A 12,632-nucleotide genomic window follows, 5' to 3' on the forward strand; every position below is an offset into this window, starting at 1 on the left:
CGAGCTAATATACACACATACGGTATTTATAATTATAGATATGTACCCAACATAACCTGCTGTTTTATATGAACATAATAGAATGCTTAGGATAATACTTGTACCTGAATTTGGCGTTTGCTCTGATGACAACTAATGAGCCACTTAATCTAGATATGTGAAATTTCGTATTGATAAAATTATAATAAATTACATATAAAATGTATTATCTATGAAGATTAAGATGCGCGCTGTTCAGGGATTGGTCTAAGCGAAGGAATAGACGCCTTCTAAAATGGTCAACATGAGCGCTGTCAAACATGTACTTCTGACGCATAGCTCGTGGTCAACTCATAGTGTGTCACGAGCAGTCACGAATTCGTCGGCGACTATGTATTCGCTGGACATTAATCGAGTCACGATATGTTGAGAAGTTACAATATAAACTTTCTGTACTAGTAATATAATTATTAATTACAGTTCCTGTATCTCATCGTATACACCGAAGTATCTGAAAGAAAGTACGCGACATAAATTCTTCCCAGAACTGTTGTTTCCTTTCTCGTGTTTGATATCTCACTCAAATACTTTTCCATACAGCACGTTCACATATAATTAAATGAACTAAGCACATGTTATCGTCTTTTTAATTATTAATAAATCAGGAAATAATTGCAATTAATTATTCAGTTATCCAGGAGGTTTTCGTATTAATACTATAAATATTAAATCTCTTCCTCTAATGGCATTCTGGGAAATTAATGTTGCATTACCTCCATAATTAGTTTTGATGTAAATTTACAATATGTCTTCGATTCTGGAACCATTACGTTTAATTATTCCTACTTTCAATAAGTAAATAATGCAAAAGAGTGTGAATACATTCGCGTCTTTCATCATGGTCCATTGTTCCACTGAACAGGGCTGTACGTCATCAAAGGGCTTGCTCATACGCAGAGAGAAAAGTTATTACGAATTCAGTACACTAGTAACGTCAAGTGCATGCACGCATAAACAGCGTGAATCTCAGAACTGAAACACGTATCAGACAACCCTTTGTGTAGTTATTTATTCAGCTGCAGTTAATTCAATGTTGTCACTAACTCAGACTATAGGCCGCGCCATAGCTCAAGCGGTTAGTCGCTGGCTTCTCACCGCGGCGGCCCGGGCTCGATCCCGGGTCTGGTCAAATGGGATTTATGACGCTGGGGCAGGTTTTCTCCGAGTACTTCGGTTTCCCTTGCCAATCTTCATTCCAACAACTGCTCCACAATCACCCTCACTATCATCTGGGGCTGGTACAATAGGCCAGAAGTGGCCGCAGTACAAGGGACTTAGTCCCACTCGACTAGCAATAAAAAAACTCATTAAATATATCAACTTCTTGCCCCGACCGCTTTAATTCAGACGCCATATGCCTCAGACGGTTCGGCGACTAGACTACGGGGTGGGCAGCCCAATAATCGGGGTTCGATCCCCGTCAAGGAACAGAAACTTTCATTTTTCCATATCGTCCACATTGGCTACTATCCAATGGGTATGGGGGGGCTCTTATCCCGGGGGTGAAATGACAGGGGCTTGAAGCTCATCTCTCAGATTCATCCAGTCAACAGGCTGATATCCGTGGAACTGTACCTCCACCTCCATACGCCTTCGTGACTTGACGCTCACTTAAGCACAAGGACTCCTACCAACAGTCAGTGTCGCCATCGAAAGAATGAAGTGACGGTATAGCTTGGTGCTTGAAATAACTGAGGTAAATCCGGAAAAACAGTGCAAGACAAATGTGTGGACTGCTCGATCTGCATACGGGCGAGTTCTGCTTTCCATTGATCGTTCATCAGATTTACGTCCGTGAGCTAGACCCTGCCGGAAATGGCACGGCCAAACCCAAATTCCATATCCGCCTGCAATCTTTCATTTCCTCGCGTTACTTACACTGACCTTTCCATTTCTGTAAGCTCAAGTGCGTACTAATTTTAATAGGCTATAGTTCGGCTTCAAGTCTGAAACATTACAGCACTAAACGCATGAACATTTCTAGTGAAAACAACTAAAGTAGGCATCAAACAGGACATTTACATGAACAATATAAAATAATGATAAAACAAACTCCGTGGGTTTAGTCGGAAAGCGAACAATACCGACCGAGCGACCGCCGCTTGTCGGCGAAGTTAGTGCAAACTATATCGGATAGAGGGTGTCGCGTGGTCACCGTAACGAATCCCCACGGCCGTTAATTTCGGTTTTGTAGACCGGAGCCGCTATTTCCTTGAAATATCTCCTCAGTTATCATCACGAGGCTGAGTGGACCCCGTTTCAGACCCACTACTTCTCAGAAAAAAACTGATGGCGCCAGGAATCGAACTCTTACCACTAGACCACAGAGGCGGTGATAATATGCGAGTATTTGACTGCTTCCAAAGAGAATCCGATAGAGTCCAAGCAGACGGAGGAGAGGCCACTAACTTTGTCTGGTGCTGGAGTTAAGAATGAGTATGTCTAGGTCCTCCTGGAGAAGTCGCCCGCCTGGTTTCATTGCCGCGTTCACAATAAAAAACCATTGGTCAAATGAATCGACCCCACAACCTAACAACTTTCTTCCTTACAATCCAATTTAACAAGGTCTATCATTACCCGTTCTCCGGGTAAGCGGAGTATTTTGCATGTATTTCTCATTTCTCTCACTTCTTGGATATACTCACACCAGTAACAATGAGATTAAATTAATTCGTCACAACTAAAAGAAATAATAATATTTAAGTACTCGATATCCGATCTCGCTGGGAATCTGTGATACCGAGCACTATCTGGTGGTAGAAACGGTTAGGGTAAGACTGGAGGTAAACAAAAGGGGAACGCAGAAATCTGACATGAAGAGATTCAATCTCAAGATACTAAATGAGGCAGAAGATAATAGAACAGTATCGGGTTAACATTTGAAACAGGTCCGCGGCTTTGAAATACTTACTTACTTACTCATGGAGCTGAGCCCTTAAGGAGGAGAAGCCAATTCTATAGCTACTCAAGAATTTCCCAGCATTTTATGGAACCCGAAGGTTCATCACCGTGTTCACAAGAGCCCTCCACTGGTCCCCATCCTGAGCCAGATCTATCCAATCCATACCATCCCATCCTATCTCTCTAAGATCCATTCCAATATTGTCCACCCACCTACGCCTTGGTCTTCCCTGTGGTCTCTTTCCTTCTGGCTTTCCCACCAATATCCTATACGCATTCCTTGTCTCCCCCATTCGTGCTACATGACCTGCCCACCTCATCCTCCTTGACTTGATCCTTCTAATTATACTTGGAGAAGAGTACAAGTTATGAAGCTCCTCATTATGCAGTTTTCTCCAACCTCCTATCATTTCATCTCTCTTTGGTCCAAATATTCTCCTCAACACCCTGTTATCAAACACCCTCAGTATATGTTCCTCCCTTAATGTCAGAGACCAAGTTTCACACCCATACAGAACCACAGGCAAAATTATAGTGTTGTATATTCCAATTTTTATGTTTTTGGACAACAGACGAGAAGACAAAAGGTTCTGGACTGAATGGTAGCAAGCATTACCCGACTTCAGTCGCCTCTTAATTTCTCCTGAATCAGGTTTCGATCTGTTATCGTTGTCCCCAAATATCTGAACTGTGCCACATTTTCAAAACATCTGTTTCCTATCTTTATGTCATGATTTTGCCCTGCATTTTGGTGACGAGACAGCAACATAGTTTTCTCTTTGTTTACTTCTAGATCAACCTCTTTACTTGCATCAATTAAAGTTTGTCTGCTTTTCTTTATTGTATCTACATTGTCACCCAGTAGATTCACGTCATCGGCATAGACCAACAGCTGATGTGTCACGTTTAGTTTCAGTCGCACCTGGTTTCCCTGGACCTTCCTAATTGCATACTCTATGGCAAATCTGAGAAGGAGTGGCGATAAAGCATCTCCTTGTTTTAGACCATTTTAGGCAGGAAATTTATTAGAGAAATTTTTACCTACACGGACTTTACTATACGTTTCGTTAAAACACATTTTAATCAACCTAACTAGTTTCATGGGTATCCCAAACTCTATTAGATTATTGTACAATACGTCCCTCCTAACTGAATTATATGCTTTCTTGAAGTCTATGAATAGCTGATTACTTTGACGATAATGTGGATATTAACGAAGACAGAATATCAAATATTCAGCAAGGCCGCGCCATAGCTCAAGCGGTTAGTCACTGGCTTCCCACCGCGGCGGCCCGGGTTCGATCCCGGGTCTGGTCAAGTGGGATTTGTGGTGGACAAAGTGGAGCTGGGACAGGTTTTCTCCGAGTACTTCGGTTTCCCATGTCAATCTTCATTCCACCAATTGCTCCACAATCACCCTCACCTATCAAGTGGGGCTGGTACAATGGGCTAGAAGTGGCCGCAGTACAAGGGACTTAGTCCCACCCTACTAGCAATAGAAAACAAATTTCAGCAAAAAAGAGAGTCTAATTTATTATGAAATGGAGCACAAGCCATGGTTCGACGAAGGATGCTAAAAAATATTAGATCGAAGGAAAATATCCGAACTGCAATCGTTACAGGATCCGAACCAAACAAATGGGGATAATCTGAACAATATAAGACGTGAAAAAGCAGGCATTTCAGAAATTAAAAGAGGGAATATCTGAAGGACAAATTTAATCAGCTTGCAACACACCGTAAGAAGGGCTTGTTCCCTGTATGCATTCTTCTTCTTCTTCTTCCTTATGCGTGCTACATCCCCTGCCCATCTCATCCTCCTTGACCTGATCATTCTAATTATATCTGAAGAAGGGCCCAAATTACGAAGCTCCTAATTATGCAATTCTCTCCAACATCCTATTATTCCATCCCTCGTGAGTCCAAATATACTTCTCAGCACCCTGTTCTCAGTCAAGGGTCTTCCCTTACTTGGAGCCACCAAGCTTCAGACCCATACAGACTTACAGGCAAAACTGTGGTTTTTCATGAGGTGGGCACGGCATGTAACACGAATGGGGGAGAAGAAGAATGCATATAGGATATTTGTGGGAAAGCCAGAAGGAAAGCGACCAAAGGGAAGACCAAGGCGTAGGCGGGCGAACAATATTAAAATGGATCTTAGAGAAACAGGATGGAATGGTATGGATTGGATTGATCTGGCTCAGGATGGGGACCAGTGGGGTGCTCTTATGAACACGGTAATGAACCTTTGGGTTCCATAAAATGCTGGGAAATTCTTGAGTAGCTGCAGAATTGGCGGCTCCTCAAGAAAGGCTCAGCTCCATGAATATGTAATCTTTACGTTACTAAACAGCAGACGAGAGGACAAATGGTTCTGGAATGAATGGTAGCAAACATTATCCGAATTTAATGCGGTCTTAATTTCCTCCTTAATTAAATGTTGATGTGTTAATGTCTTTTCCCAGTACTTGATGGACATATTTTTAGATGATTTGTTCATATTTGTAACGATTTTGCCCTACATTCTGACGTCATAAAATACTTAAATATATCTTTATGTATGTATGTATACGGGATGGGCCATGAAATCCGGCCCTTGCAACGCGACCTAGAAATAAACTCAAATGAGTTTATTTCTTGACCATCCTCGTTAGATATTCTGCGTTTTTCTATGTGGTATTTACTCGCAACAGATTTACACCATCAGCGTATTTGTAGACGAGACACTCGTGTGTCCCATTCCGTTTCAGTCCGACGTGGTTTTCTGGTACCTTCTTAACGGCAAAGTTGAAAAGCAGTGGCGATTATGCGTCTCCTTGTTTTAGACCACCACACAAATGCATATCTGTATGGACCTAGTTTATCTTTCATTTAAACTCATTTTATCTACCGTATCTAGTTTCACGCGTGCACCAAATGCAACGGCAATATTGTAAAATGCTTTCCTCCTAACTGAAATCATTGGACTTCCTGAAGTTTATGACTAGCTGATGTATTTGTCAACTTACAGCACCAGTAGCAACATGAGGCTTTGGATTTACGGGTGGAGCCGGTACGTAACGCATGACGTCGCTTCGGTCTACGCTGTTCAACGGTCTATTGAGGCGACACTGAAGAGAAATTTTAATGTGTATACACTATTGGTTTTCCGACTACGCTATGAGTTCGTGAATGCTGGAACCGATGACGCGATTGGCGCGCAGAACTTCCTCTTGAACGGCCGAACGTCTATGAGCCGAGTGTCTAGAAAATGTGGGAACCTCAACATCTCACAACCCTGTGGGGCCCCATGGCCTGTTACAGGGATACCTTTACTTTACACGTTATAGTGTTATTACGATCTTAACGAGCTGATCTCGAACAAAATGTCGTGCAGAAATATTTGTGCATCGCGCAGCGCTATCTGAAACGGACAAGTGAATACTTTCCTCAAGCCACTAACTAACCTTGACTGGTCACGAAAAATAACTTATGAATTAATGCTTTACTCAGCATCAGTTTCTAGTTATGTTCTCAAAATCGTTTCCTTAACCGTAAGAACACAAAGAGTCGCACACACATGGCTGACATGACTACGTTTCGAAATTATGGTGTATTTATTTGGAAAACATTAGTGCAATAGGCCCTGTTTCCCAGACGTCACGATTATGGCACACATACTGCGACAGTGGGTCACCTTATACATGAGAATCCTTTCGTGCAGTTTACTCCGTTTGACAATCTCCGGTCTCGCTGCTACAAGACCATGATAGATATATGTATGTGGTGCTGCTACTCATGCAGAGAAGGCAGATGTCTACTCTGTGAATTCATTCATAAAGTTAACTTTAAGGAAGCTTTCTTACCTCTTTGAGCCCATCCACTCTACCCAGTGACTTGGATCCTTGGAGCGGGGCAAATCCAGAACGTTCTGTATACATGTTGTTGTTTATCCCGGGTTCGGTGCGGGCGGAAACACGTGACTTGTTCTTTCGCTTGTCCAGCAGGTGGCGACTTGTGCGGCCATACTTCTTCGCGGTGTCAATTTCATCTAGTTCTGGATCGGACTGAACTTCCCGATATTCCTCCTTATGGCGCGCTAATGGAGGCCGTCTTGGGCCCCTCGAGGGGCTCTTGTAGCGATGTCGTGAAGGTTTCGGTGAGCTTACAGGACTTGTAATGGGCGAACCCAAAGGGCTCAGAGATTGGAGGCGTTGGACCAAAGTTCCAAACATTCTGAAGTATCAGTCTGTACCCCCTCAGAATGCTTTCATGTTATAAACACTCCCTGACGGCATCTGATTGGAGACACTTTGTATCACTCATATCACTTCCTAGCTTCGTAGAAGAGGTCACTGCGAATGTCAGATAACAATGTCGCACTTTTAAAGTATCAAATTTTGCCTCACAATGCTTTTCTATCCGATGCGATTTTCTATATGTATTTTCGAATAACAATGGAAGATAAGATTTTAGCTGCCTCCTAGGGTAGTGAAGATATTTTAAAAAGGAAGACAAGTAACATTACCGGAATCACAAAAATACACAGGTTTCTCAGGACAGATATTTTGTGGTAATTATAATAACCGTTTTATGTAGCTTAAATTCGTCATAAAATTAAGCGAATTCCTCTGAATAACATCTAAATTTGCATCTGACGTCAGAAAACCATACATACACTTCACTTCCCTGTTTCGGGCTATTATCACCATTATGCATAACAGTAAATAATCCGTTCTAAAACATCACCGTTTATGAATAATGGTTCTTAATCCGGGAACAAAAATCTTCTATACAGAGTTCGATAGAACTGGCTTCGTACGCTCCATAACATTCCTGTAAATGTTGTAGTGATATGCTGAGATTACAACAGCCCGGTCACAAACCCTTCTCTTCTTCATACACTAAATCCGGGACACAAGAACACTGACCATTCGAGTACTGAAACGTGTAATCAAAACAACTTACAACGCCCAAGTTCTGCTCCGGTTTACAAGTTGATAAAACACGTCAAGACAGCTGCATATACCCGCACTTTACTCCCACGTTTTCGTTTCTTTTCTTCGAACCTTATTAATGTACAGATTCACTCGGTTTGGATCCCTCCAGTACTACGACAAAAAGTTTATATTACAACACATGTTTGCACAACAGTATCCACGTGTCTGCAGGTTATAAACCCGCCACATTCTTCTTGAGATGCTGACACAAAAACGTGTCTCACTGCCTAACTTCGATACACACGTTTCTCACAATATTTGCTGTATGTTCTTCCAAAACCATACACGCGCTGAACTGGACGCGATACTGTCATGGCGAACACTCTCACAGCGCAGACTCACCCAACCGACTGAACACACACACACACTGGAACGAGCTTGCCTCGTACTTGGCCGGCTTCCTCTCCCTTCCCCTCCTTCCGCTCCTATAATGGTTCGAAATAAAAAACCAAACCCTGTATGATTGTTCTGTTCGGCAGAGTTCGCTGGGGATTGCGATCCGACAGGTAAGTTATCTCAGGTATGTCCGGATTGGTACAAGAACCAGGTGCTGGAAGACCACGTCACTGCCTCCTGGGTTTGGGTCTCGGCGTACATGGACAAGCCCCAGTAAAGCAACACATTAACATAATGTTGTGGATGTATTGAAGAATATTCTACGATTGTACAATATCAGACGATGGCTTTCAGAAAACGACTGTACTTAAATTAATTTATCTTACATTTCTTGTTTGGTAATGCTTGCTGCCATTCAGTCCAGAACCTTTTGTCTTATCGTCTGCTGTCCAAAAACATAAAAATTAGAATATTCAAAATTATAATTTTTCCGATGGTTCTATATGGGTGTGAAACTTGATCTCTGACATTAAGGGAGGAACACAGACTAAGGGTGTTTGAGAACAGGGTGTTGAGAATATTTGGACCGAAGAGGGATGAAGTGATAGGAAGTTGGAGGAAAGTGCAAAATGAGGAGCTCCATAACTTGTATTCTTCTCCAAGTATAATTAGAATGCTCAAGTAAAGGGGGATAAGGTGGGCAGGACATGTAGCACGAGATGGCGAGAAAAGGAATGCGTATAGGATATTGGTGGGAAAGCCAGAAGGAAATAGACCACTGGGAAAACCAAGGAGTAGGTGGGCGGACAATATCAAAATGGATCTTAAAGAGATATGATGGAATGGTATGAACTGGATTGATCTGGCTCAGGATAGGGACCTAGGGGGCTCTTGTGAACACAGTAATGAACCTCCGGGTTCCATAAAATGCTGGGAAATACCTACACTTTTTGTTTATAACCGAGCATCCCTCGGCTGCTGAGGATCATGGTCTCTTTTAACTTCACGTAAGAACATAGGGAGAAAATAGCAGAAAAACGGAACTGAATACAGAAACATACATTACCTGACGATGGCAGGAAGGGCCGACATTTTTTCTAATGTATAATATAGTGTAATTATACGCATATATTGTAACTCAAATAAACAATAAAAATATTAAAATCTATGCGGCTACGCAACTCTATGTAGCGCGGAAAGACGGTGTCAAAAACGCGAATTGAATTCTAGAGACAAACCCCTCAAGATTCTCAAGACCTGGAAGGGCACAGGGGGATAACTCTTTGAGACACATAATACGAACACTGAATTGGATATTCTCCATCGACCGGGTACGTTTGGCATACCACTACTTCTCGTGAACTGGCCCTTCTTCCTATACTTACTTACTTACTTACTTACTTACTTACTCATGGAGCTGAGCCCTTCTTGAGAAACCGCCATTTCTGCAGCTACTCAAGAATTCCCCGGCATTTTACGGAACTCAAAGGTTTATTATCGTGTTCGCAAGAGCCTTCCGCTGGTCCCTATCCTGAGCCAGATCAATCCAATCCATACCATCCCATCCTGTTTCCCTAAGATCCAGTTTGATATTGTTCACCCACCTACGCCTTGGTCTTCCCAGTTGTCTCTTTCTTAAGGGCTTTTCCATCAATATCCTATATGCATTCCTTTTCCCCCCATTCGTGCTACATGCCCTGCCCACCTCATCCTCCTTGACTTGATCATTCTAATTATACTTGGAGAAGAGTACAAGTTATGAAGCTCCTCATTATGCAGTTTTCTCCAACTTCCTGTCACTTCATCTCTCTTCTGTCCAAATATTCTCCTCAACATCCTGTTCTCAAACACCCTCAGTCTATGTTCCTCCCTTAATGTCAGAGACCAAGTTTCACACCCATACAGAACCACAGGCAAAATTATAGTTTTGTATATTCTAATTTTTATGTTTTTGGACAGCAGACGAGAAGGCAAAAGGTTCCGGCCTGAATGGTAGCAAGCATTACCCGAGTTCAATCTCCTCCTAATTTCCTCCTCAGTCAGGTTTTGATTTTCTTCCTATGCTAACGACTATTCATCATGTCCTGGATTCGATTCCAACTGTCGCCCCTAATATCGAAATGGAAATTAGTAACACATTCGTCAGTATAATGACAACTACTAACCTCAAGAATGCAGCACAGGCAGCTTACCCAAACACCATGTGTGCCTACACAGACAACAGATCCGACAGTGTTGCTGCAATGAATCAGAATACAGGTCTTCGAGAGTACTGTGAAGACTGGCTCCACGTCGTGTCCAGTGGCGAGCCTTGGCTCTGCTTGCCATCTGCTTTCACGCTGGAACACTGTCAGCCTTACGCGCCGGCCGCCCTTTACCCCCAAAAATATTCCTGGTACTCATTTCTGCTAGAGGCTGAGTCGACCCCAAGGCTATAGTGCGGCTGGAAGGATTAGATCAACTGAAAAAATCCAATGACCTCATCGGAATGGGAACCCGCGACCTTCCGGCTTGTAGCATAGTGCCTCAACCGACACTGCTACCGCGCGCCCCCTAAACAAACTCGGTAGGCCAAACATGTACAATTTTTCAAATCAAATATCTGGCTGTTGATTATAAAAATTGTGCATATTTGGCGTAAACTATCAGATACCACTGCCAGTAGAAGGCCGAAACCTCGCAGGCAGAAGGGAACGATAGCGAGCACCAGTACCGGTAGGGTATGGAGACAGTAGAAATTCAAAGGGAGACGCACAATAGATCAAACTGGTCGCGGTGCATGGGGTAACCAACCCCCTCAATACTCAAAACTCAATACTTGGCGTACAGAGTTTGTTTCTTGCGCTCATGCTTCGGACGAGCAACGAACACTTCTACTTCACATGTGGACAGTCATGCCTAGATAAACATACATACAAATACATGCATACACGCATGTGATATATAATTGTGACTATTCATGAAGCCTGAAATTCATTAGAATTATTTATAACAATTCAGATAATGCCTCACAGAAAACACCCTGCGCCTACATTACGTAGACCAACTGGTTAATGTTGTTTATCGAAATAATCGTCGTTTATCGTGAGATTCTTAAACAACAGATAATTCTGTTTGCGGATAAAATACAGTTTTATAATGGTAAATTCAGTTACCTCTGTGCTTAATTAATTAAGTGGAGGTATAGCTCCACTTTCTTGACCTCGGCACTAGATGTAGGTGGTCGCTTCACGCCTCTGCAGCTTTACCCCTCCCCCGAGGAAAGAGCCTCCGGTATCCATGAGATAGGAGGCTTGGTGTGTCCAAGAGTCGCACTAGACGTTGTGGAATACAGAAAGATCTTTCACTGCTGGGAAACGAACCTGGGCCATCCAGCCCATATTCAGTTACCACTGTGCTTAAAAGAGTTAGTAAGCATCGTTGTTTAAAGTGCAACAAATAAATTCTTGGTGTCAGCCTGAGTCGAGCCATGTTCTCCTCTGTTGTACAGACTCTCTACATCCTAGATACAAATTGCAGGAATCCTCGTATGGGGGATTGGTCTGTCAGGAAACAAACACTCACACTACTCGTGGGATGCGTTAGTGCTATCAAGTTCCAGGGGAACAATACAGTGACCTTAAATAAATTAAGTACTGTGGTGCTTAATTAATTAAGAACAGGTGCAACTTTACCTTACATTTTACCGTTCCTTCGAAATGTCTGTAGTCATCTACCAGATTACACGACGTCACAACTCAGAAGACGACAATTTTAACATTCACGGCCATGTGAACTCTAATAAAGCAAAAAAGGTAAAGATGTCCCTGTGCTTATCTAATTAAACACTACGCCATAATACGTATGGGGGAGTGTATGTATAGCTCCACGTATTCTTGACTTCGGAGCTAGCTGGAAGTGAATAGTCAGCTTCACGCCCCGCTGCTTTAGCCCCGGAGAAAGAGCCATCAGTACCCATTAGACAGGTGACCCTAATTCTCATACAAATGAAGTAATGATCTCAAATATATGTGAAAAGTGAAGATGATCGAAATACGAACATGAACCAAAATGACCACGTAACCAGACTCCCTCATCTCCCGAAACATGCAGTTACCCTCATTATACGACCACATGCTGGCACAACTTTGTGTGTTTTTGTTTCGAATTCCTATCCTTGGAACATAAATACCCGACACCAGACATCCACGTATAAACTGACCTCGCCCTCCCCTTCTGTAGATCCCTTTCATTTCTTGTTACCTGGCTACTTTCCACCCTCCTTTAGCATTCAGGATGAGAACGCTTTTATGTGGAAATATTTCTAAGCACATGTAAGAGAATACTCAGTAACAACTGAACCATACAGATCAAAGGGGGATATGAGAAATGCAT

At 42.6% G+C, this 12,632-nt stretch overlaps 2 protein-coding genes across 2 annotated transcripts in view; both read right to left on the minus strand.

The window, feature by feature from the left end:
- Positions 1 to 8,261, minus strand: part of LOC117282864 — a 30,867-nt gene extending 22,606 nt beyond the window's left edge. The window contains exon 1 of the mRNA XM_033754268.1: positions 6,789 to 8,261. Coding sequence (XP_033610159.1) covers positions 6,789 to 7,157 — 369 coding nt within the window. The 5' untranslated portion in view covers positions 7,158 to 8,261. The remainder of the gene's footprint in view (positions 1 to 6,788) is intronic.
- LOC111871462 overlaps positions 1 to 12,632 on the minus strand; it is a gene marked incomplete at its 5' end in the record, with an annotated part of 601,181 nt that overhangs the window by 267,678 nt on the left and 320,871 nt on the right.

Source organism: Cryptotermes secundus, unplaced genomic scaffold, assembly GCF_002891405.2.
Source record: "Cryptotermes secundus unplaced genomic scaffold, Csec_1.0 scaffold465, whole genome shotgun sequence".
Taxonomy (NCBI): Eukaryota; Metazoa; Arthropoda; class Insecta; order Blattodea; family Kalotermitidae; genus Cryptotermes; species Cryptotermes secundus.